The sequence below is a fragment of the Lolium rigidum genome, chromosome 6 (assembly GCF_022539505.1).
Source record: "Lolium rigidum isolate FL_2022 chromosome 6, APGP_CSIRO_Lrig_0.1, whole genome shotgun sequence".
Classification (NCBI taxonomy): domain Eukaryota; kingdom Viridiplantae; phylum Streptophyta; class Magnoliopsida; order Poales; family Poaceae; genus Lolium; species Lolium rigidum.
This window is the reverse complement of record NC_061513.1, coordinates 136,327,102-136,352,720: the sequence shown is the minus strand read 5'-3', so window position 1 is coordinate 136,352,720 and position 25,619 is coordinate 136,327,102. Positions and strand designations below refer to the sequence as shown.

The following is a 25,619-nucleotide window of genomic DNA, read 5'->3' as shown; positions in this document are numbered from 1 at the left end:
ATCCGGTGCTAAGAAAATAATGATACAACAATAACATAAATTAATAAAATCACTGAGGGTCTATGTTTAATTTTTGAAGAACAACATGGGCACTTCGAGCAATCCAGATGAGTTGACCCTAGTTGTTATGGGGAACAGAATAATGTTGATGTAGAAGATGATGTCGGTACATAGGACGCTTGTTAATTTATATAAATATTGCAGTTGGGTATACTTAAAGTATTTATTTTTCATCATCATACGGGAAAATAATAATAATAATAATAATAATAATAATAATAATAATAATAAGAGGGGCCCAAACTTTTAGTTCCGGCCCGGGCCTTCGAAATCTCAGGACCGGCCCTGCCTCCACCGCCTTCGCGGTAGCCGACCCGACGTGGCAACGAGGCAAACCAGACCCGAACTAGCTTGGCCGGACCCAAATTGGCCCATAAAGCCCCGCTGCTATGCTGCAGCTGGCCGGCCGAAGTGCCGCCGCAACCCACCCACCGTTGATGTGCCTTCTCCGCCTCCAGGGAGCACCGCCGGCGTGCCAAACGCAAGTCAACCACCTAGCCCCTCTGTGACCCAACTGGGCCCAGATCTAGGCCGAGCAAGCCCTGGCATGACGCCGCTGCCCCTCCTCCCACCCGACGCGCAGGTTCCACGCCGCCACGTCGGACAGTCGCCCGCCGAAGAGCACCGCCGCCAGCCCGAGGTCCCCGCCCCCAACTTCGCAGCGGGTAGAGGCATCCCCGCCGACGGCGGCGACATGGGAGGGCGGGGGAGGCGGCTTGAGGGGAGCTGGGGAAGAGGCGCGGCCCGGCCACCGCGGGGAGGCGCGGGTCACGAGAGGGAAGGGTCACCTCGCTTCTTCTTCTTCTTGGCCGCTATCGCCGGCTTGCTCCAGATTAGCTTCTTCTTCTTGACACTCTAGGTCGACAACGGCCACGAGCACGAGGAACATGGCAGCGTCTTCCATGCACGTCACGTGGAGCAGTACAACGACAACGTCTTCAACGTGTCAGTGTCATCTATCCATGACGATGAAGAACTCCCGCAGCTCACGGGCTGTAATTGGGCAACCGTCGCCTTCCTAAGGCCAAGAGGGAGTCCTAGGTATGTGCGCGGTAGTGTGTCCACCGAGGAGCGAAGGATGTTGCGGGCTTCTCCACCTCCTTCGATAGGCAACGGATGGGATAGAGCGAGCATTTAGCTAGGTTGGTGCGCAACCCTGAAGTCACCCAAAACCATCCATGATGGTGGCACAAGTCTCAAGGTCCAATTTGGTCAAACCATCCACGACGGTAGCACAAGTATCGAGGTCCAACTTGGTTAGTCTCGGAAAGGTATCATGGTGAACCCTATAATATGTTTTGTGTTATTATGGTAGCCCTCAAAAGGTATACATAGAGGTACACGGAGGAGGGAGACTTGTAGTATAAGATGGTCGAGAGTCCTATATCTATTCTAACTCGTCCTATCCTAACATTCCCACTCAGTCCTAGCGGGAGTGAAGCAGACCATTGCGACTGTATTTAAAGTCTTGCGCTTCCGTCGGTTTCTCCACCTTGCCATCATCAAGTTCCCTCCGGAACATTTTTGACATTTTAAAATATGCTTTCACACAATGGATTCATATGCACCCAAATTGAATTTCCCTAGGCTAGTCCTAGCGGGAGTGAAGCAGACCATTGCGACTGTATTTAAAGTCTTGCGCTTCCGTCGGTTTCTCCACCTTGCCATCATCAAGTTCCCTCCGGAACATTTTTGACATTTTAAAATATGCTTTCACACAATGGATTCATATGCACCCAAATTGAATTTCCCTAGGCTACATACCTTTTTTTCTTCTTGTTTTTCAGCTGGTAGGCTACATACGTTCAAACCTGCTGTGGTGACATAAGCCCTTTATGCCATGGTGTACAATAAACGCTAGCTCCTCCAAATAACAAATAAACAATAAACGGGAGGGAGCTTGTCGTTGCTGCCTTCCGTGGTGAGAAGGCACAACTTGATGCGGTCAATTTTGGGAAAGAACTCAGTGATGAAGTATTTGGAGGCTATAGCAAATAGGTTTGGGTTTTGAACATTACAGAGTGTAGGACTTTGATGCCTTGCCAGTTCATGGCAACAATTTCACTGAGATTGTATCGCGGCAAGCTTCTGCCATAAACTAACTGTTAACAACTAAACTTGCTTCTAGACAAACGAAGAAAACATCTGGCTGAAGCAACTCTTGCCCTTCATACGTTTATTCCCCTCAATGGCTCAACCTCCTACAGGCCAAGCTATCCTTTCCTTGTCAACATAGGCTCCCTTGGATATTATACTAGCATTTTGGGTGCCTATAAAGGTGTAATCTCTGTAACTTCCCAAATCAGACACAAAATCAATCTGGTCAACATCCCAAACGCGTGAAGCCATGCCTCCTCATTTCCCCAGCAATCCTGACCACGGACCACATGTGGCAAGGCCATACCACAGGCACAAGTCGATCCATCGGCTTCTGGGTGGAGGCAAAGGTACGATGTTCTTGCTTTGTTTCTAGGCAATTACCCTACAATATTTGCAGTGCCACAGCCTCCCTCTAAGCCGATGTAGTTATGGATTCCATTGTTGGGGCTTTGCAGCTGCGGACGTTCTGCTGTGGAAGGACAGGAACTTATCTGCTGGAGTTCTTGCTGGGGCCACGCTGATATGGTTCCTCTTCGACGTGGTTGAGTACAATATAGTTCCGCTCCTTTGCCAGATTGCCATCTTCACTATGCTTGTGATCTTCATCGCTTCAAATGCTGCACCACTCTTCGACATGTATGGTTCCCTTTTTCTCTACAGAGGAGATATTGGGATATTTTTAGCTTAAAATGATTCCAAATTATGACTTCAAGGGAGTGGAACTCAATTGACCAATTTCAACTTGCAGAGACCCACCAAGGATTCCACAAGTTGTCATCTCTGAACATACCTTCAGAGAGATGGCCTTGAGCATTCGTTACAAATTGACAAATGTTGTATCTCTTCTTTATGATATCGCATGTGGAAAGGATCTGAAGAAATTCCTACTGGTACAGAATCCGCTTCTATGCTATCTTTGATACGGAAAGACAAATCATGTGACAGTTACAGTTCTAGCACCTATATGGATTAATACAAAACCCCTGACGAGATCTTAAAATCAACCACACTAGACATACTCAACACGATGTTTAGCCAATAATTGACACCATTATTTTGCTATATCTGTTCAACCTAAACCTGTACTGACATTCAAGTTGTTTTTTAACTTATGTTTGTTAAGGTGGTAGGATCCCTGCTGGCATTGTCAGTGATTGGAGGTTCTTGCAGCTTCACAAGCCTACTCTATCTTGGTAAGTAGAATGGAAAATAGTAATTTTCAGCCAAATAAAATACAAAAGGTAGAACTAACTAATAACTACTCCCTCCATTCCATAATTCTTGTCGTGGTTTTAGCTTAAAACTGAACGAAAACCATGACAAAAATTATGGAACGGAGTACATAAAGGATGCTAGGAAAACACATTAATCAATCCAGTCTCATAAAAAATACAAAAGTAAGTTTCCAAATATTGTAACAAGCATGTCTTTCTTACTTCCACAGGATTCTTGTGCGCCCTCACTTTGCCAGTGTTGTACCAACGATACGAGCCAGAAGTAGACCATCTCGTTGCAAGAGGTGGCGAAGACATCAAGAAGTTCTATGAAAAGATCGATGCCAATTTGCTCAACAAAATACCAAGAGGACCTGTCAAGACAAAATTCAGATAAACTATTGCACGAAGCTGTCAGCGTATATTAACAATCCCTCCCCAGTTACTGCCTTACTGGAGTAGATTTCAAGAAATATGAACCGGCTCGAGTAACAGAAATGATTGCATGAACCATTGAACCCAGTACTAGACATGCGAAGGAGATGAAACTCCAGCTAAGAGTTCAGACCTGACTGCTTGCACACAGAGTATGTATGGTACATATGAGAAGAGCTCTTATGCAATAATCTCAAACAAAGTATTCGCTATCAAGAATTTAATGCGTTCTTTTTCAACTGTGACACTGATGAATCTGTATGTGTATGACAGTAGGACCCATGAAAGTGTCCAATAACAGCATGCCCAAAAGGCAGACGCAAAGAATTACATGATTTTCGAAGAAAAAAACAGGCATTCATTGCATTCTGATCTGTAATACTACTGGTATGTGTTTTAGGTTTACTAATATACACATTAAAATAACTATCTGCATAAAGAAATTATGGCATCAAACACTGCCATGGCTATTTGCAAAGACTCAGTCCAAGAAACAGACATCGCGTATATGTTGTAGAACATGATCACGTGTATGACAAATCAGAGCCCTTGGCTTTTTCTTAATTCAGTAGATGAAATGTCCATCCGGAACTTCTCCTCTGGTATAGAGATAAACATGTCCTTCAACTCTCTTGGAATGTCTAAATCTTCAAGGACCTTCAAAACAAATAGTGAAGTACATGATGAGACAAAGAATTTCAATGCATGTAAAAGAAACATCATGGTATATTAATACCTTGAAAACTCCTTCGATCTCTCGACCACCAACAAGAAATGTTGTGCCAGTGTTTTTGCATTCAAGAAGAATCTCCAGCATTCTGTTGAAGTCACCTCCATAATACTTTGGCTGACATGAGTAAACTTCATTCAGTTTCGGAAAATAAAATTACTCAATTGTCGAACATTCATTTTATGATAAATTCCAGTAAATGAATTTGTGAATCATAACGACTTAGCCAAATGTATCTTAATTCTTAAATAACAAAGATTTTTACACCTTATAAATAATGGATTATTAGATTCTAAATCAGCTGCACGTGAAATTCACTTGTTACGGTTAAACTAAATGTTGCATTGATGCTAGGTGTCTAGCTTAGGTTAACTTGCATAAGAAAAGCTTTCCTTTTTTAACAGAAAAAGACTTCCTTTTGGAATTGCATATATCATTTTTCTAACATGTTTGGTAGGGTGTCATTTGTTGAGACCAACGCAGAAATGCTCTCTGGACTTATAGCATAGCTCAATACTGTAAATAATGACTTAAGCAGTTGATCCTTTTCACTTAGCCATGCCATTAAAATGGTATGATTTCTTTCATAGATCTTAAGGCAATGTCACAGCTCATATTCAAACGAAAGCATAAGCTGGTAAGAAACTAAAGAAGGTAGGGACAGGTAAATGCTACAAAGCGTTTCATTATCAATTGTTATCTAACGAAAAATAAAACACTTGATATAAAGCAAACACACTCACTCAGAAAGCAAACAAACAGCTTGGTAAACAGTCGTTAAGCTAGAGCAAACCTACATTAACGAGCCTCGCTGCAGTGTCTGCACCTATTATAAAAGCACTGCCTGGGAAAAGTTCCGCCTTCTTGTAAAAGTACGGTTGGTTAGATATGATCACGTTCTTCCCTGCAACAGAAAGAACAGCATAGTCAGAGTTTTCTCCTGCTTACAATTGCTTACTACATTAAGCCAGAGAAAACATTAGTAGTATTGAAGAGAAATTGAACATGACATTTAGTAAATCTAAAGAGGTGCGATGTTCAAGCTGCCAACCATTATTCATATTCAATACAAGTATACAATCAGTCTCCACACATCTGTATCACAGATATTTTTTTATCAAACGAAATATCACCTAAGCTGACTGCATGAGTGAATGCCTGAATGGTGGAATGAAACTCCATAGTTCTCTGCATCCTCACACTAAAGCATATTTAAAAGATTGGCATAGCAAACCAGTAATAGCTCTAGGGACTATCATGATAAAATAAGAAAGAAAAACAAAGTATGACTTTAGTGCGTAGAACTATAGCAGTGGATCGCTCCTACCTGCTTTTCTGAATTGTTCAACACGACGCTTAATTTCTGCAATAGATAGTGGGGGTTTGTCCGCATTGATTGCTGATATCTCAAAGCACGGAAGTCCATCATCACACATGCTGTAATAAGAGGATTTGTGAATAAAAAGGACAATTACTGTTATGGGGGCTTCAACAAAAAACAGGTTTTAATGGAATGTACACATTTGCTACACAAACAGCTATACAAATGATACTGCACTGCCAGTTTCTATTGAATTAAGTATTGTAAAGAAAATCATTTCTAGTACTAACAAAACAAACATTACACCACATTACTTCATAACCATTTTTTAAATATATTCTCACATTATTTTTAGGATGGCAAAACCCAATTGGTAAAAAAAATTATTTGATCATATCTCAACTTTCAGAACAGAGTAGATTTTTACACCGCATTACTCCTTACAAATTTTATATATTATCAACTTGCTAATTTTTAGGATGATAAAATTCAATTATACAAATATTTGATTTGATCACATCTCACCTTGATGCAACTTCTAACAACCTAAGGTGGCCATCATGCAAGGGGTTGAATGAACCAGGTAGAATTAGTTTCCGGTCGAAATTCTTTTCTGCTGGATCTGCAATTGGTAGATAATAATATGATTTAACAAATAAAATGAAAGAATTCTAGCATTAAAAACATAGCGACGGCGCCATAATATACCAGAAAAGTGGTATACTTTCATGCAGACTTGACCATCAATAACTTGCTGGAGCTCTTGGTCTTCATCAAACTGTTCCACACTTTCTTTTGGAATTTCAGGTTCTTGAAGGTCTGACTGAATGGTAGCAGAAACTCTGCATGCGTCTGCAATTGCCTGGATCACAGGAAACTCCTATAAGGGAGAGCCAACTGGGAATATCATTTAACAAAATGTACTTTTAGTACTGACACGATGATCAACCGCTCAGGATTGCTGCTCATATTTGCTAATTATGATGCCCAACTCAAATGATGTATGAGTCAGAACTATATATAACAAACCTTGAGCACAAAATAACTTGAAACCTTGTCCTCTTCCTCTCTATTACGTAAACCCTACGTAAAAAGGCTCTGTAAGTTAATGCAGTGTGCAGTAGAGTGTGCCAGGATGCGAAAATTGCCCAGAGCCACAGCATACCATGACATTGACTGACAGAGAAATGCTTTGTTAAGAATAAAGAGTATTGATAGTACCTTAGACAATGTTACATGTGATGTCCTGAGGCAATTTTGTGTTCGCGTTGACACATAGAACCTATTTGAATGAGTTCCAAATATTATATGAAGCACAGTGAAGACATAGTCTTAACAAACAAATAGGTGCTATTATCGTAAATAAAGAAGGGAAAAGGTCCACTCCCACCCAAAAATGCTGGAAATTTTGTGTAATACATAATGTATTCAAGCTCCTATGCCTTAGAAGCTAGAGCAACAAATATTAAATGCCATAAGCACTAAATCTTATGTAAGCAAGTGGTTCGTTCATCTCAATAAGAGGCTAAGCTTATGCATGATCATATTAAATGCTATGTCGAAATGCTAGTGCTAATCACTGCCCTAATTTGACAAGATTTAATGTTTCAAACTTGTTCTCACTTAATGAAATCTAATAACTGATAAGTTTTTGGTTAGGTACTATAAACACTACCATGAAGTAAGGGATAACTAAAAATCTTTTGATGGCTCCCTTGTCCTCGAACAATTTTTAGTTAGTTATAAGGTGTAAGGGGAGCGAGCGATACCTGTGGTCACCCTGTTTTGGGCGTGAGCTAGCGAGTGACCCAGTAAAGCCAACACCCATTACTTGAAGACCTGTCAGTACTCTCACCCAATTACTTACATTTTCTGATACTACAGATAATATCAGGTCTGCACCCTCGTGTTGCACAATTATCTAGAGTCATGATGAGGTTAGAGAAGGCACCCACAGACCTGGTCCAGAAAGCTTGAGGGCACGGTTGAACGCGGCCAGCGCCATGTCCTCTGCGGCCTGCTTGCTTGTAAATTGCAAGGGCAACTGAACATCATCAAAGTATGGTCAGTCGACGAGCGTCCAGACAAGAACGAATCTGCGAGTGCCCGAGCGGAGGGATTCGGTCGATTCGGGTGCTGGTGTCAATTACCTTGCCGAGTAGCTGCGCCATAGAGGCCCTGGAGTAGGGCACGACGACCTCGAGGACGCTGCCGGACGCGCCGGGCACGGAGAGGAGCCAGCCGAGCGCCTGCGGCGGTCCAGGTGTCGAAATTACTGTGGAGATGTCACGAGCGACGGAGGGAGGGAGCGGAAGAAGGGGGCGAGGTTGCGGCCCGTACCTGGGAGGCCCCGCCGGCGAGGTAGATGACGGCTTGGGCGCGAGACGAGTGGATGGCCTCCACGGCGGCGCGGACCCAAGTCTCCATCACGATTCTGTCTGTTCTCCCGGGGAACACCGACGACGGGGATGCTGGCGCCTGGATGTGCACAGCGCATGGTGAAGCCTAACTGTAACCGGTACTCCTCCGACTCTCTGCGTGTAAAAAAATTGGTCAAAAGTCAACGAATTCTAAGATTGAGTAATTCGTAGGAAAAAATATGAATATCCAAGGTCTTGAATAAATATGCTATAGAAATATCTTCGTTATTGACATTGTTCGTCAGGTCTGTCTTTAGGTATTTTCTTGACTAATCCTTATTCATCAGTCTTCAGTATTTGGAATCATACTTGAGTGAAGCTAAATATTTGGAATACTCAATGACGTTTGTATGGACTTGAACTTTCAGAACTGTAGATTTTCCAAAATTTAAGAGATCCATGTTTGACTTCAATTTATGAGCCATGTATGACAGTGTGAGTTAGCTCCGTGCCAAGTTCCGGCATTAGAAACTGACAAGCTGTTCTATAAAAACTAAAGGTACATGTATACATTGGAATCACATTCTTTGCCAATATGTATGATATAAACACTCGGTTCTGTACAAACCTAGTCACATAATTTAATATTTGTTTACATGATCAGATTACAGCCAAGTTTAGTTACAACAGTAAACACTGATATATGTATATTTGCATATTTGTGTATTTACAAGGCGCAAGAACCAAACACCTGCATAGTTTGGAGGTTCAATATTCCAACGGTAGCAGTTGGGCTCATGAATCTGCCCTGTGTACTAGTGGGGCTGTACATTCTGTTGCTTGGCACATAATTTTGGGTAAGCCAAGACGCTGCCATCTTATTGAGAAAAATGTGATTGAACATTGGATTGAACCACTCTAGGCATTATTTGTTTCCAGCACCTCCCATCCTTCGTCGTCATCTGAAGACGTGGCGTGGTCCTTGGCAAGGCTCCTTGTAATCTGCTCCTGAGGCAGATCATTTATGTTATCGACGTTCCCCATAGGCCAGTCTGTGTCCACAGATGCACTCTTGCAATCATCCTTGTGGTAAGAATGAGCTGAGCAGCTAGTTAACACCAAGGCTGATTTGAGCTTGCTTCCACTAATTCTCTCTTTCATTGCTACAACATTTGCATGGATGCTTGATATTTCTCCTCTACAAAATTGAAACAAAGGCATTCATAGGTGTACACAATTTTAATGCACCATCTAATAAAAGACAAAATACTAAAAGTAACTAGATTTTTTGTTAAGACACAGAACATCCATGTTTTGGATGAAGACCTCACACCAACTGAGATACACTCGAAAACAAAAGGATATAAGCAAAATAGTACTGGTCAAATAAATGTGTGTATGAATGGGTAGCCGGACTGTATATTTCTGGGACAGAGTAACATACTGCATGATATCAATGAGGCGACCCTGGTCCAACAATAGTCCTCTCAACTGCAATGAGAAAAGTGAAGCCATTAATACAAAGGATGCAGAAGAGCAATGATCGTATGTGTGAAAGAAACAGCAGTGTGTGGAAGAAACAGTAAAATTTACAGACTATTTGTCTTGTATCTGCTGCTATTACCAAAATGTTTTCTTCGGCTTCCTTTTGGAGCTTTCTTGACTCCTCCATTATGCTCCGCATTGTACCTTCCTTGTCATTACGCACCAATAGAGCTACTTTCTCCTTTTGCATAATGTCCTCCAGGGCTGTAGCTTCTTCTTCCATCGAAGTTGCTAGACGTGCATCTAGTTCACATTTAATCTGCGCGGTTGGGTATGAAAAAAAAAATAACACTGCTATCAATTTCTATATCGCAAAATAACAGCATCGTTGTTCAATGATATTAAGTTGGACACTTCGCTATCAAATTAAGTTAAGCTATTGTTACCTCCTGAACAGTTGTAAGCGCTTCATCTCTTTGAGCAGACAATTTGGTAAGTCGAGACTGAAGGTCCTGAGTTAGAGTCACCAACAAACATTTTTCTTCACCCACTACTTGAGCTTGCTATTTGGGAATGAATATGTAAGCCTCATTTTCAGTATATATGAAGATACCAGAACATTAAGAACATAACTACAGGTTTCAAAAAAAAAAAGAACATTACTACCTTATCATTGGACTCTTTGGAATTCTCAATGAGCTGATTAAAGTGCTCTACCATGGCAAGATAATTTTGATGTGCCTTGTTAGCATTCTGTTTTGCTAGTCGAGAATTTTCTTCCTGAAGCTCCACCTCCATCTTCATGATAGTTGATTCATACAAAGAAGTCAATAATTCCTGCAATGAGCTTTATGTGTATTGTCTACAAAGGTCATGATCAAATCATTTTGTTTATATATTGCAGAATAATTAAATGTTATCTGAAACCTTGGTCCCAAAATTTGTCGAATGTTGGAATGCCAAATATTGGCTTACCAATTATTATTCTGGAAACAAATTCGGTCTCTGTAAATTTGACAAGTGTTGGCTAGGATTTTTTTTATAACCAAATCAAGCAGGCCCTACATGTTTCTCAATTTGCTTCAATGTATCATCTTAATGGTTTCAAGTGAGAAAAGGAGAGAAATTTCAGGCTGCATACATGTAAATTACTGAAATAAGATTAAACTTAACATTTCAAGTAAACATAACTACTTGCTGATGAACCATTTTAAAAGCCATTAATCAGCATTTCATATCTTGCATGCTTATTAGTCTAAAAATGTAGTAAAAACCTAGTCGATGGAATTACTCTTGAATCAATCCACATTATTAATTACCATATTTTTCATGTTGATCCATGTTCTTAATCATTGAAACAATAACTTTCAGTTATCTAGATGTTTCACTTTACTTCTTTTGGGATTTATGGTACACCTTGTAATTTACACATAAGGTTTTAGGCCCTTAAGCTCTAAAGGCCCACAAGGCCACAACCCTAGGATTAAAAAAACTGTTACTAAGTAGAAATTCTAGTCATACAACAATTACCTTGCTTTTAGTGGTATCAGAAATATTCTTGTTTAAATCAGTGATATGATATGAATGAGTAGAGATATCGAGAATTCCCTCACTTTTATGTGCACCAGGCATCTTCCATTCTTCATTAGGCCGAAATGCATCAAGCTCAACAATTGGGCATACAAAGTGTTTATCATCATTGAAATTCCATGTACTAGTAAAAGCTCCACAATTATTGGAATGTATTAAAGTTTGCTGTTCCTTATGAACTATATCAGAGCCACCTTTCCCAGGAAAATTCGAAGGTACTTCTGTTGTCTTGTCAATTGTGCATAGTTCGGCAAATAAATTGTGGAAACTACCATCGTTTGCCAAATTGTTGAGTTCTGGGTGATTTTCTGCAGTACAGAGCACACCCGACTCTTTTCCAGTAGTATCAATATTTTCAAACAAAACTTGCAAGTCATAATTGTCCTTTGCTTTGGACAGTGTATGGACAGTTGGAGCATCCAGCAAGCTATTTGATGTCTCCCTGTCTTCATTTGAGTGAAAATTCACAAACAAGGTTTCCAAGTAACAGTTATCTTCTGAACTAGCGATATCATGTCCACTTACGGCATTAGTAGGTTTTAGAGGCACTTGCTCTTCGTGTTTCACTGCACAACCTGAAGAGCTCTCCATAAATAATGGCAACATACTCCCAGAAGAGGCAAACAAATCTGAGAGCTTAAAATTATCATTATACTGCTTGAGGTTGCCTATATTTTCAGTCTCTGGAGTTACTTTATCCTTTTCGGAGGCACAATGATCATTGCAAGCAGACTGCTCATACTCTATCATGCGTGGCTCCGTTGCGGATGTCCGTGACGATTCAACCTGAAAATAATGCTCCTGAAGAAGGCTGCCAATTGCTGTTGTAGGAATTCTTGTTTCATTTATAACCACCTTATCCTCAATCTGGGAACAATTTTCTATTTTGTTGTTACTGCAGAATGGTCCATCATACTCCAAAAATGGATTACATTCGCCAACAGTACGGCTGTTCTCAGCTGACATACCAAATAAGACACTAGCATCCTCTTGAGCTCCTAGATCCACCAATGAGATCCTTCCAGACTGTAAGTTAGGCTTCTCGACTAATATTTTAAAACAAATAAGGATCAGACTGAGGACCCATTGAATAAGCAACTAGCAGATGTACCTATTTGACTGTTATAAGTATTTTTTTCACTTATTGGATGAAAACAAACTTAGCAATGCACAAAACTAATGCTTTAGCTGCAAGACACAGCGCACTAAATCACTTACAATCAGTATGATCGTGTTCGGCAAAATCAATATCTTGGAGTGCATAATGTGTTTCAGTAGGTTCGCTTACTGCTGGAAGGACATCGGAATAAACAAATCCGACAGCCGCATCGACATCAGAGGAATATTGACTGGCTACAGCCTTGAGTATTCGAAGATCAACCTGTAACACAAATGCGAAAGCAAAAATAATGCCTTCAGTATTCGACATCAGAGTAAACATGCCATGTCGTTATCTCGATGTGTGGTTCTGCATATGCTTGAGTTGTTTGCATAAAAATACAGTACAAGATATTTGAATTTGCTCATGTACTGAAGGAATTCAGTCTTCAAGGATGGGGTAAAAATTATGTGGCAAGGAAAACACTATTACAGCTGGGCTGATACAAGACGTGAGCATTTCACTTAGTCGTTGGCTCCATCCTTCTAACATATCTTTATTTCGCTGTACTATACGCGCGAAGACCTAAGGGCATGTACAATGGGGTGACATCAGCCTTCCCTTACATCTGCCACGTCGAATTTTTGCTTAGTTGGAGGAGAGAGAATGAAAAAGAGAAGGCTGTCTTCCCTTAGCTAAGAGATGATCCCTTATAAAATAAGAGAAGGCTATTTTTCCCATTGTACCACTTATCTTCCCTTTGCCACACAATTTCCTACCAAAAATAATTACTTCTCATTTATTGCAAGGGATGACAATAAAAGATAATGCATTGTACCTCTTATATTAATCGTCTTCTCTAGATGACGTGGACTACTAAGAGAAGACGTGTCTTTCCTTCCATTGTACATGCCCTAACACCTCGGATGTTTCTTCTGTGTCTAAACTATGTATGTGCATTGTTTGCAGCACCTACTCTGAATAGAATATTCTCTCTTAATGGATACTACTATTTACCTCTCCTTAAGAAATAAACAACTGAAATACTCTTGGGAGCCTATTAGTAGATATGTATATCCTGCAAATTCTATCAAAGCCTTGAACAATTTGGTGGCAACCTATGGTGGTGCCATTGCATCTAGGAGCTAGAGCAACCAGGGAAATTCAAAGTGAAAAGGAGAGCAAAGAAATTTATCTAAAGAAAATCTCCGCATGTACCTACCGAGGAATTGCTCCTTTTTTATGCGACATATTATATAGTAATAGATTTTTTTTCGAATACTACATAGAAGAAATTGGTGAAGGTATTATTACAAACAAAAGCAGGGCACTTCAATCTTGAGGAGTCCGCCAATCCATACCTGTGGGAAGACCTCTCGCAGCGCGTAGAAGACCTGCTTGAAGGCCATCTCCGGTACCTCCAGCACTAAAAGGGGGATGGAATTTCGGTCAAGGAGGGAATGAAATGGAGGTCGGGGGAGTGGAGAAAACCAGTGAGAGAGAGAGAGACAGAGAGAGCTCGTGGGAGAAGGGGAGGAAAAGCTCGGACAGAGACGCGCCAATGACACGCGGATATTTCGGTATATAGTATGGCAATTGGGCCCGCAGGTTTTTTTTTAGAGAAATTGGGCCCGCAGGTTGTGGGGCCGTAGGTCAGTGAGGATATTGGCACACCGATTTGCTGTAACAACGGGAGTGCGCTTGGCTCCAGCCTTCCAGGGATGCGGCTCGGCGTCTCTCTGCAAAGGGGCTCTCGACCTCCTGCACGGTTGGAACCTTGTGCTTCTGCCGACGGAGGCAGTTGGCACGTCAAATTTCAATGTGGTCCACCCACTGGACCGCGACCTACGCACACGTGTGTGATGCGCGCGCTTGTGTGAGTTTTTTTTTCTAGAATACAGCACAGGTTATAGCTGCTCACAACACGGGAGTGGTGTTTTGGAACATGGGTGCATATGCTCCCTATATTTTGAAATGCATCTTACACATGTTTTAAATTTCAAAAAAATTGAAACAAAAAAATCCGCACGTACATCTTTACGTGCCACGCGCTTACAAAATTGTTTCATAAAAAATCGACTTATCATGTGACGTGTGTAAAAAAGACAAAGTTCAGTGCTAAAAATAATGCTTTTCGCAAGATAAACTTTCTCCTTTTTACATAGATCACAAAAAATATTGGTTTTTCGTGAAACTTGACAAACATTCATATATTATGGAGATGTACATGTAGAATTTTTTGTTCAAATTTTTCGACATTTCAAAATATGATTTTTTGGTAGAGGGAGCATACGCACCCGGGAGCCGAATTGAATTTCCGCTCACAACTACCTATATACAGTAATCTTTATGAATGCACGTACCTATATCCTACGTCTTTGAGAGCAACTTCGAGAAACTGGGTCTAGAAAACTAATTCGGCGGGTTCTAAAATTGACATGCGTCTTGTTATTGATGGAACGTCGCCTCCAACTAAAAGAATATTTCATCTTTATGAGATACCAAAGTGTCAAACCTAGGGTTTGAACTCTGATGGGCTAGAGTGCCACCAGTGGCGGACCTAGGACATTAACCTTGTGTAGTCAGTTCAAAGTTGTGTAGTCAAATACATGTATTTATATGATTTTTGTAATTTTCTGCATAATTTCTGCCTATGTAGGTGACAACCGTGTAGTCATATGACTGCATAGCTATAGTGTGGCTTCGCCACTAGGTGCCACCACCCTCTGAACCATCCAATCACGGGTTGGTCCTCGTGTGAGTTGAGCAACCACAAGGCCTATTCGGACTCTGAACAAAGAAGAAAAATAGAACCCTTAGTTTGGTCGCAATTTGAGGAGAATTGACGGTATATAATCACCTAGTCCTAGCCCAAGTTTGGCAGGAACTATGAAAGAGTTATTTTCTAACAAAAAATAAAAGATTTGCTTGGAAATGCTTATATGGAATTCTCCTTATTTCGGTGCCCTGGCTAATAGACACATTATTACTAACGGTTTTTGTCCTCTTTACTCAAGATCATGTGAAGATATCATACGCACGTTATTCCAATGTAAGGGAACAAGCGAAATATGGGAGAAGATGGGTTTATGGAGTCCTAATATATTTGATGGATTATTAGACAGAAGGTGCATGGTGAAAATGTCCAACAACCATGTCTATTTAGGTCCTTGTGGCAAACTTCCCTAGAGCTGTGAATTCAAAATGCACTGATAAAGTCCACAAATGGGAAAAGGTGAAAGAGGGCTTTGTATCTATTAATGTTGATGCAGCGTGCAACCTTGATACACACACGAGAGCAACAAGGGTGGTAATCAAAGATAATAAAGGTGACTTTGTGGTTGCAAGCAACAATACTATGATATTGATGCGGCGTCATCGGAGGCATTGGCGATCAAGAATGGGATGTAGTTGGAAAACCAAATTAGGGCAAACAAGGTGGTTATCCAATCCGATTCACTAGAGACAGTGGAGGTTATGAAGTTGGGAGGTGACGTGGGGTAACCACGGCAATTCCCATACGTGTTTTGGAGAAGAAGCATGAGTGGTTTCGATGGCGTACAAGCACAAGATATAGGGGACAAATCGAGTTTTACCCGAAGGAGAAACTCTATTTGCTGCTTGTTATGGTCGGGGCTCTCATTTTCCCCCTCCGGTTTCTCTCTCCACCTTATCCCTTGAGAGGCGCCAGGTCTCCCCCGTCCTCATCTCCCCTCTCCCCCGGCGACGCTATTGTCCGGCGTGGATATGGGGACTTGGGGCCGGTAGTGGGCTTCATGCCCGGTAGGTGGAGCGGAGCTCTGGATCTTGGCGGCTAGATCCGGGGCGATTTAGGGTTCATCTTTCTTGCTCTTTTGCTTCTATGGTCGGAGCGTGGTGCAATGGAGGTGGACACTGTCTCCTTCAATAAAGCCGCAGTTGGTGGCCACCTCGATGAGTGGAGGTGTTGTGTGGTGGAGCCTCTTCCAGCCGGCCCTGGTGGCGAGGGAAAGAGGCGAAGCAGCAAGATCTCATATGCTTCTTCAAGGTGGCGGGACTGGCTCCTGCTGCAACAACGAGTGAACCAAGCGGCGGCCATTGATGCGTGTAGTTGACACGTCCGTTGGGAACCCCAAGAGGAAGGTGTGATGCGCACAGCGGCAAGTTTCCCTCAGTTAGAAACCAAGGTTTAATCAAACCAGTAGGAGTCAAGAAGCACGTTGAAGGTTGATGGCGGCGGGATGTAGTGCGGCGCAGAGATTCCGGCGCCAACGTGGAACCCGCACAACACAACCAAAGTACTTTGCCCCAACGAAACAAAGTGAGGTTGTCAATCTCACCGGCTTGTCTGTAACAAAGGATTAACCGTATTGTGTGGAAGATGATTGTTTGCAAGAAAACAAGAAAACAAGTATTGCAGACAGATTTGTATTTCAAGATAAAAGAATGGACCGGGGTCCACAGCTCACTAGAGGTGTCTCTCCCATAAGATAAAAGCATGTTGGGTGAACAAATTACAGTCGGGCAATTGACAAATAGAGAGGGCATAACAATGCACATACATGTCATGATAAATATAGTGAGATTTAATTGGGCATTACGACAAAGTACATAGACCGCTATCCAAGCATGCATCTATGCCTAAAAAGTCCACCTTCAAAGTTATCGTCCGAACCCCTTCCAAGCATTAAGTTGCAAAACAACAGACAATTGCATTAAGTATGGTGCGTAATGTAATCAATAACTACATCCCTCGGACATAGCATCAATGTTTTATCCCTAGTGGCAACAAAGACATCCACAACCTTAGAACTTTCTGTCACTCGTCCTGCATTCAATGGAGGCATGAACCCACTATCGAGCATAAATACTCCCTCTTGGAGTTAAGAGCAAAAACTTGGCCGTAGCCTCTACTAATAACGAAGAGCATGCAAGATCATAAACAACACATAGGTAATAACTTGATAATTAACATAACATAGTATTCTCTATCCATCGGATCCCGACAAACACAACATATAGTATTACGAGATAGATGATCTTGATCATGTTAGGCAGCTCACAAGATCCGACAATGAAGCACAATGAGGAGAAGACAACCATCTAGCTACTGCTATGGACCCATAGTCCAGGGGTGAACTACTCACTCATCACTCCGGAGGCGACCATGGCGGTGAAGAGTCCTCCGGGAGATGAATCCCCTCTCCGGCAGGGTGCCGGAGGAGATCTCCAGAATCCCCCGAGATGGGATTGGCGGCGGCGGCGTCTCGATAAGGTTTTCCGTATCGTGGCTCTCGGTGATCGGGGGTTTCGCGACGGAGGCTTTAAGTAGGCGGAAGGGCAACGCGGGGGCCACACGAGGGCCCCACACCACAGGTCGGCGCGGCCAGGGCCTGGGCCGCGCCGCCCTAGTGTGGCGGCGCCTCGTGGCCCCACTTCGACTCCTCTTCGGTCTTCTGGAAGCTTCGCGGCAAAATAGGACCCTGGGCGTTGATTTCGTCCAATTCCGAGAATATTTCGTTACTAGGATTTCTGAAACCAAAAACAGCTAGAAACAAGAATCGGCTCTTCGGCATCTTGTTAATAGGTTAGTTCCAGAAAATGCACGAATATGACATAAAGTGTGCATAAAACATGTAGATATCATCAATAATGTGGCATGGAACATAAGAAATTATCGATACGTCGGAGACGTATCAGCCATGACTGCCGTCGCGATCTATGGCCGAAAGGGCAGCCCTTCTAGATGCCTAGTTGGTGTTCTACTCAACCTCCAGTGTGGAGGCCTTCCTCAGAGCTTGTTACCGGAACCAGCGCCTCCTCGCCACCAAGTGGTTCATCCCCAGTGGAGTCGAGGCGGCCAGCGATGGAGGCTCATATGCGGTGGAGAGGACCGGGGATCTGATTGCTTTTCCTGACATAGTTTTAAGGTCCATTTTGCAATTATCTAGGGCTATGTTGTACTTTTACTTTTCCTTCAGGGTCCTTCCTGTAATTTGTACCCACCGATGATAATATAGCTGCAGCTCTTGGGGTCCTTCGAGGCCCCTCCTGTGTTCAAAAAAAATTGTTGCTTGTTGCTTGTATTGATGGTGAGATTACAAAAGTCACCGAGATTGGCTACGATGAGGTGGATCTAGCTAGACTAGGCTTTTTGTTTCGTATCACGTGAGTTCTACCTTGCTTAGCCTTGCTCGGAGGCCCCTCCCGGCCTTTAATAAAGGAGGCTAGGTCTCAACTACGACATTATTCGAGTCGAATACATGTTAGGAATTTCCTTCTTTGAGCTTTCCTTGGTTGATACGCCAGGTTTCTGGGATTCAAGTGCTTCGTAGCTACTATCTTCTGTTGGGCTTTGCTGAGCGCGGAGTTGATGAAGGAGAATTTATGCGCAACGTTGATGGAACCCCAAGAGGAAGGTGTGATGAGCACAGCGGGAAGTTTTCCCTCAGTAAGAAACCAAGGTTTATCGACCAGTAGGAGAAAAACGTTCTCTCCCGAGGTGTTGCGAACCAACTCGTGGCAGGGCGCACTGCCGGCATCAGCAGCAACGTGGAGACCTGCACACAAACAACCAAGTACTTTGTCCTCAACTTTTAGCGAGGTTGTCAAGCTCACTGGTTTGGTTGAAAACAAAGGATTAAACGAACCGTGTGGAAGAATAATTGTTTGCATAGAACAGAACAGGAAAATGATGTAGAAGATTGCAATTAAAAGAAGAAGGACCGGGGTCCACAGTTCACTAGAGGCGCCTCCCCAATAAAATAAATATGATGGGTAAACAAATTACAGATGGGCAGATGACAAACATAGATTCTACGCTAATGGTTGGTGCAGAATACATGCTATGAAAATATGCGGGCATTACAATAATATACATAGACTGTAATCCAACTGCATCTATGACTAATAATCCACCTTCAGGATTGCATCCGTGACACCCTCCGGTATTAAGTTGCAAGCAACGGACTATCGCTTTAAGCAATGTGTGTAAAGTAAACGATGAAACTACCCTTGAATAGAACACCATTGTTTTCTCCCTAGTAGCAACAACACATCTACAACCATAGAGAACAAGGTCACTTCCCATGGTTAAATAGAGGCATGAACCCACTATCGTGCATAAATACTCCCTCTTGGAGTCGCTAGCATCTACTTGGCCAGAGCATCTACTAGAAACGGAGAGCATGCAAGATTATAATAACATAATACATAATCTCAACCAAACCAATCTCTCTATAAATTGGATCCACATCAAACCAACATGTAGCAATTACAAATAGATGATCTTGATCATGTTAGGCAACTCACAAGATCTATACATGAAGCACAACAAGGAGAGGACATCCATCTAGCTACTGCTATGGACCCATGGTCCCGTGGAGGACTACTCACGCATCACCTCGGATGAAGACATGACGATGTAGAGGCCTCCGGCGATGATTTCCCTCTCCGGCAGGATGCCGGGATGGACTGCAGAACCCTCCCGAACTAGGGGGTTGACGGCGGCGGCGGAACTTTTCGTGGATGGAGGCTCTGGTCCCTGGGGTTTTCCCGATACGAGGAATAAATAGCGGAAGGGCGGAGCAAACGAGGCGACGAGGCGCCAGTACATGGGCTAGTCGCAGCCAAGGGTGGGGCCGCGCCTGCCCTACGTACTGCCACATGGCAGCTCTCCTGTGCGTGTCCTTCTGGCTTCGTCTTCGTCCCGGAAAAATAAGACTCTGAGCTTTTATTTCGTCCAATTCCGAGAAACTTTCATGTACAACTTTTTTGAAACACAAAAACAGCAGAAAACATGAACTAGCACTGCGGCACTGCGTTAATAGGTTAGTCCCAGAAAATGCTAAAAAGTGTGAAAAAGTGCACATAAAACATATAAGAATTATAACAAAACAAGCATGGAGCATAAAAAATTATAGATACATTTGAGACGTATCAGGCTTCATGGCCAATCATTGGGCTTCCAGTTGAGCAGAACCAGGTACGGTAGCGGTGGGTACCCGATAGGGTATGCCCACATCAGTAGCCCCCGATTGTCTAGGACAGTCGAGGAGATGTCAACTATACACTCGACTTTACATAGATTTTTGTAGATGAAGTTAATGTGGTCGTAAGAAGCCAAGAATCGATGTTGCGGACAGAGGCAACGCAGTCGACAAATTGCGGGTTTTTTTTTATCGGGTGCTTGATGACCCACAAGTATAGGGGATCGCAGCAGTCTTCGCGGGAAGTAAAACCCAATTTATTGATTCGACACAAGGGAAGGTAAAGAATACTTATAAGCCTTAACAACTGAGTTGTCAATTCAGCTGCACCTGGAAAAGCACTAGCAACAGGGGTGATGTGAAAGTAGCGAGTGATATGAGAGCGATAGTAACAGTAACACGGCAGCGAGTAATAGTAACACAGGAGCAATGGCACTAGAAGATAGTTGATACTACTTCCAATGACATGTAGAACAAGTATATGATGATGAAAGATGGACCGGGGTTCCCAGCTATCTACACTAGTGGCAACTCTCCAATAACAAGTGTTGGGTGAACAAATTACAGTCGGGCAATTGATAGGGTTGAAATAGCATTAAGACGGAATATCAAGATCATTAATCATGTAGGCATGTTTTCCAATTATAGTCGTACGTGCTCGCAATGAGAAACTTGCACAACATCTTTTGTCCTACCAGCCGGTGGCAGCCGGGCCTCAAGGGAATCTACTGGATATTAAGGTACTCCTTTTAATAGAGTACCGGAGCAAAGCATTAACACTCCGTGAACACATGTGATCCTCACATCACTACCATCCCATCCGGTTGTCCCGATTTATGTCACTTCGGGGCCTTTGGTTCCGGACAGTGATATGTGCATACAACTTGTAGATACAATCTAAGCAATAAGTATAGAGCTTAAATCTAAGATCATGCCACTAGGGCCCTAGTGACAAGCATTAAACACAACAAGATTGCAGCAACAATAACTTCATAAACTTTGTAGATAGACAATCATAACGTAACAATCCATCGGATCCGACAAACACAACACCGATTACATCAGATGAATCTCAATCATGTAAGGCAGCTCATGAGATCATTGTATTGAAGTACATGGGGAGAGAATACCAACTAGCTACGGCTAGAACCCGTAGTCCATGGGGGAACTACTCACGGAGCATGATGGAGGCGATGGCGTTGATGGAGATGGCTTCGGGGCACTTCCCCGTCCGGCGAGGTGCCGGAGACGAGACTTCTGTCCCCCGAGTTGGAGTTTCGCGATGGTGGCGGCGCCCCTGGAGTCTTTCTGAAGTTTCGTCAAAAGGTACTGCGTTTTTAGGTTGAAAGGGCTTAAATAGGCGAAGAGGCGGCGCAGGAGGGCGACAGGGTGGCCCCACACCAGGCCGGCGCGGCCAGGGTGTAGGCCGCGCGGCCCACATGTGTGGTGGCCCCTGGCTCTCCTCCGACTCCCCTTCGGTGTTCGGAGCCTCCGGGAAACATAGGATGTTTGGTCTTCGTTTCGTCGAATTCGAGAATATTGCCCGAACTAGCCTTTACGGAACCAAAAACGGCAGAAAACGGAAGCGGCACTGTGGCATCTTGTTAATAGGTTAGTTCCGGAAAACGCATAAAAACATTATAAAGTGCAAGCAAAACATGTAAGTATTGTCATAAAACAAGCATGGAACATCAGAAATTATGGATACGTTGGAGACGTATCAGTGCGCGACCAACTCTCACGATGGGAGTAGCCCCCGAGTCTATAGAAATGTGCTTGTAGCCGAAGTTGTAGCACTCGAGGAGGAACTCGACTCAAGTTCTTGGTGCAACCCCTTTCTTATCGACTCATGTTGGATGACTTAATGAAGTTGTCGACTCCTATGGGAGGACTTGATAAAGTTACCGACTCATGTTGTAGGACATGTCGAAGTAGGCACTTTGGTGCTTTTGCATCCGCGTGCTACCGATGGGCTGTAGCGGTCCTGTTAGTCGCCAATCTCGTAAACTGCAAAAAATGTGAAGAGTTGTGAAATATTTGTCACTTAAGAAATGTCGTCTTTGCATCTTATAAGGTGGTGGTAGGACTTGACGTGTAGCCACCATATGTTAAGTCTTTACATTATCCTGAAGTCTGAGGGTTATGTGCCTTGCCAACCTGTATGTTGGGCTGCAACTCGGTCAAAGTTTTCAAGAATTAGATAGGGTAGAGAGCTACTCGAGCTTTGACATGTGAGGTATCACACACTCGGAACTGATGATATGTAGGATGAGTTTGCACGGCGCAGCCCCCGAGTGTCGGGAGCGACGAAAATAAATAATAATTAATTCTTTGTAGACGAACACTTAGCTTTATCAAGAATGGCAAAGTCGACGCGGTGGGCATAGTCACGCCAGTGGCGGAGCTCCCATTCTGGCGAGTTGTGGCGTCCGCCAGAGCTAAGCATCGCAAGGTAAATACGTAGTATGCTTAACTAGTGTTCTGATTAGGGCTAGTCTCATGGGTATGTACGTTGACATAGAGGAGAAATCCAACCAGAAAACATGGATGGGCCCTGGTAGGATTTTTTAGCTGAAAAAGTTGCTTTCTACGGCGGCCTTTACACAATATACTAATGATGAATCTTTGGCTCGGACCAAAATAATTGATTTGAGAATGTGTAATATGGATTTAATAAATAATTGATTCTTTGATATCCTACTTTCATATTGAATATTTTATTACTACTTCCTCCGTTCCATAACCATAATAAGGTTTATGAAACGGATGAAGTAGCAAAATAGTAGGCGGTGTACTTAGCACATATTTCCTCCGCTCACTATTATAAGATTTTTTTTTAAAAAAATACATGCATCTAGACGTGTTTTAGTACGTAAGTTCACTCATATCGGTCTCTATCTAGCTCACGTTAAAATATCTAAAACATTCTTTTAGAATGAACGAGGGGAATATATTTTTTTACCCTACCTAATGTTACCGTACGATTGGCTCCGCCATACCTAAAATTTAGTTTGTCCTCCGCCACTGAGTCACGCGGCGCAGTTATGCAGCATTTAGGTTGAAGAATTAGATGATGCAGACATGATCAACGCAGCGGATGGGGTTGCCTGGCGACATTGGTGGATGTAGTTTGCCAAGCCGTTACCATGGCTTGTTTTGTTCTACGTCCGTCAGAACAACAACAAAATGATCGACAATGCTAGGAACACGTCGCGGCAGCGTGTCCTGCTCGATCGACGGGTCATACGAGTTAATGCGAGACATGCCAAAAAGAAAAAGCAATTAAGTATGTCCTGTACAAAGCTGACTAAACATAAAGACATGCGTGTCTAATGCTCTTTTTCCCCCACAGAAAACAAACACATGAAACTGAACTTAGTTTTTTTTTTTTTTGAGAACACTCTCGGACCTCCTTTATTCATTCCTACCCAGAATGTTTACAGGAAATGAAAGAAACGGAGGTATAACTCCCAACCAAACATGGCGGCCCGCTGCAAGAGATGTTGCAGAGCGAGCTAGACTATGAGCTTCGCCATTCGACCGCCGGCTCTCATGGCGGAAACAGAAACCTCCCCGCTGTTCGGCCGACGTCTTGATCTCCTTGAGCACATGACTAAAGAGCCCCAGGTTGTTGCCCTTCAGGCCTTGGATCACTTCCATGCAGTCGGAAGCCACCGTGACCCCTTCCACTCCCAGTTCCGCCGTGAGCGCCAAAGCTTCGCGACAAGCCATAGCTTCGAGGCAGCCAGGGTGTGTAATCCCCTCAAAAACCACCGCCGAGGAACCGAGGTAAACGCCAGCATGGGAGCGGCAGACGGCCGCCACAGCTCCTCTGTTAGATATCTTTGCAACAGCGCCGTCCGTATTTACCTTGCTCTGGTTCTGTGGAGGAGGTATCCATCTTGGTGCCACTGGAGGGTGCACCTTCGCTACAGCCGTAGCTCGCGGTTTCTCCGCCAAGGATAGATCATGCAAGAAACTCTCAATGAACTGATGCGTCGCCTGCGGACTTTGATAGATGTCTTCATGAATTGTTTTCCTCCTTGCGTGCCAAATAGCCCAAAGGGTAACAGCCATCCGAATAAAGTCATCATGCTCCATCGTCCGCATCATCAAGAAAAGCCATTGCCGGGCAGCCGGCTCCGTCGAGATGCAAATGTGTTCCACGATTGTTGGGTTGGACAAAGCCCACACACATCGCGACATAGCACACTCCACCAAGGAGTGACGCCATGAATCTTCATGTCCGCAGACCGAGCATGTCGCCGATGTTGCCATGTGCCTATGATGACGGACATCGCCGGTTGGAAGCGAGCAGTGCGCCAGCCTCCACAGAAAAACTCGAATCTTGGACGGGACGGCGGTCTTCCACAGCTTCGACCAATCCTTCCCTTCCTCTGCGCTGCTCGAGGCAGCCGTGCGGTTCTCAAGCCAATCGCCCCTAGTCCGGCGAACTCGAACCAAGTTTCTATATGCTGAACGGACAGTGAACACACCTGTTTTTTCAAACTGCCACGCCCAGAAATCTTCTTGCCGCCTGGTACATAGCGGAATACCTTTGATCACTTCGACATCCATGGGCCAGAAAAACTCCTCGAGCTTGTCCTCCTTCCAAGAAGCTGCCGTGTTATCAATATAATCGCACACACGCTGGGGCGCCCCTTGCTTCCTAGGCGCAACTGGCATCATCCGCTCCTCCCGCGGCAGTCAGTTATCTTGCCAAGCATGCGTAGTCGCACCGTCGCCAATTCTCCGTATAAGGCCTAGCTTCATGGCATCACGTCCCTCCAGAAGGGCTCGCCAAACCTGGGACGGGTGGGAGCCCAGCTCGGCCTCTAACAAATCAGTATCCGGATAGTAAACCGCTTTGAGTACTCGCGCACTTAGCGATCCAGGTTCCTGTAGGAGCCTCCATGCTTGTCGGGCTAGTAGAGCCAAATTGAAAAGCTCAATATCCCGAAAACCCAAGCCGCCATCAGCTTTTGGTTGAGTCATCTTCTCCCATGAAACCCAACACGTTCGTCTCTGACCCTCTTTGCTGCCCCACCAAAACTTCCTGAGCATCGCAATGATATGGTCACATAATCCCCTTGGTAACTTGAAGCATGACATAGAGAAAGTAGGAACAGCTTGTGCAACCGATTTGATCAAGATGTCCTTTCCCCCCACCGACAAAAGTTGTTCCATCCACCCCAAGACTTTCTTCCAGACTCGATCTTTGAGGTACTTGAAAGCTCCACTCTTGGATCGCCCTACAT

General features: G+C 43.6%; 3 protein-coding genes across 4 annotated transcripts; 1 reads left to right on the top strand and 2 right to left on the bottom strand.

Moving 5' to 3' along the window:
- The first annotated feature begins 2,383 nt into the window (after positions 1-2,383).
- On the top strand, positions 2,384-3,880 carry LOC124665608 (reticulon-like protein B9). Of its 2 annotated transcripts, none has more exons than XM_047203002.1 (5): positions 2,384-2,507; positions 2,616-2,796; positions 2,909-3,050; positions 3,284-3,353; positions 3,605-3,880. In XM_047203002.1, exons 1-5 carry the CDS (start codon positions 2,408-2,410, stop codon positions 3,769-3,771), a joined length of 660 nt encoding a protein of 219 aa, XP_047058958.1. In that variant the 5' UTR covers positions 2,384-2,407; the 3' UTR covers positions 3,772-3,880. The 2 variants fall into 2 exon arrangements, with proteins under 2 accessions (XP_047058958.1, XP_047058959.1); XM_047203003.1 differs by having other exon boundaries at positions 2,616-2,831; positions 2,905-3,050.
- A 438-nt stretch (positions 3,881-4,318) lies between these two features.
- Positions 4,319-8,320, bottom strand: LOC124665607. The gene is made up of 12 exons (XM_047203001.1): positions 8,201-8,320; positions 8,011-8,109; positions 7,820-7,904; positions 7,630-7,699; positions 7,082-7,142; positions 6,890-6,943; positions 6,569-6,722; positions 6,386-6,482; positions 5,867-5,976; positions 5,337-5,443; positions 4,546-4,656; positions 4,319-4,466 (listed from the first exon to the last, which is right to left on the bottom strand). Exons 1-12 carry the CDS (start codon positions 8,285-8,287, stop codon positions 4,350-4,352), a joined length of 1,152 nt encoding a protein of 383 aa, XP_047058957.1. The 5' UTR covers positions 8,288-8,320; the 3' UTR covers positions 4,319-4,349.
- A 587-nt stretch (positions 8,321-8,907) lies between these two features.
- On the bottom strand, positions 8,908-13,859 carry LOC124661872. The gene is made up of 8 exons (XM_047199762.1): positions 13,756-13,859; positions 12,514-12,676; positions 11,236-12,341; positions 10,372-10,542; positions 10,152-10,268; positions 9,845-10,024; positions 9,665-9,711; positions 8,908-9,418 (listed from the first exon to the last, which is right to left on the bottom strand). The coding sequence occupies exons 1-8, from the start codon at positions 13,801-13,803 to the stop codon at positions 9,139-9,141; spliced, it is 2,112 nt and encodes a 703-aa protein (XP_047055718.1). The 5' UTR covers positions 13,804-13,859; the 3' UTR covers positions 8,908-9,138.
- Positions 13,860-25,619: the final 11,760 nt, after the last annotated feature.

Bases quoted from the DNA above. Each gene is read 5' to 3' on its own strand.
- LOC124665608 (XM_047203003.1), top strand. From the start codon at position 2,408: ATGCCTCCTCATTTCCCCAGCAATCCTGACCACGGACCACATGTGGCA. The intron at 2,508-2,615 runs GTACGATGTTCT...GGGGCTTTGCAG, and splicing joins GCTTCTGGGTGGAGGCAAAG to CTGCGGACGTTCTGCTGTGG. The intron at 3,051-3,283 runs GTACAGAATCCG...ATGTTTGTTAAG, and splicing joins ATCTGAAGAAATTCCTACTG to GTGGTAGGATCCCTGCTGGC.
- LOC124665607 (XM_047203001.1), bottom strand. From the start codon at position 8,287: ATGGAGACTTGGGTCCGCGCCGCCGTGGAGGCCATCCACTCGTCTCGC. The intron at 7,700-7,819 runs GTCTGTGGGTGC...GAGTACTGACAG, and splicing joins CCTCAAGCTTTCTGGACCAG to GTCTTCAAGTAATGGGTGTT. The intron at 6,723-6,889 runs GTTTGTTATATA...CCTGTGATCCAG, and splicing joins CAAGTTATTTTGTGCTCAAG to GCAATTGCAGACGCATGCAG.
- LOC124661872 (XM_047199762.1), bottom strand. From the start codon at position 13,803: ATGGCCTTCAAGCAGGTCTTCTACGCGCTGCGAGAGGTCTTCCCACAG. The intron at 10,269-10,371 runs GTAGTAATGTTC...ATTCCCAAATAG, and splicing joins CCAAAGAGTCCAATGATAAG to CAAGCTCAAGTAGTGGGTGA. The intron at 10,025-10,151 runs GTAACAATAGCT...CCAACCGCGCAG, and splicing joins CGCTTACAACTGTTCAGGAG to ATTAAATGTGAACTAGATGC.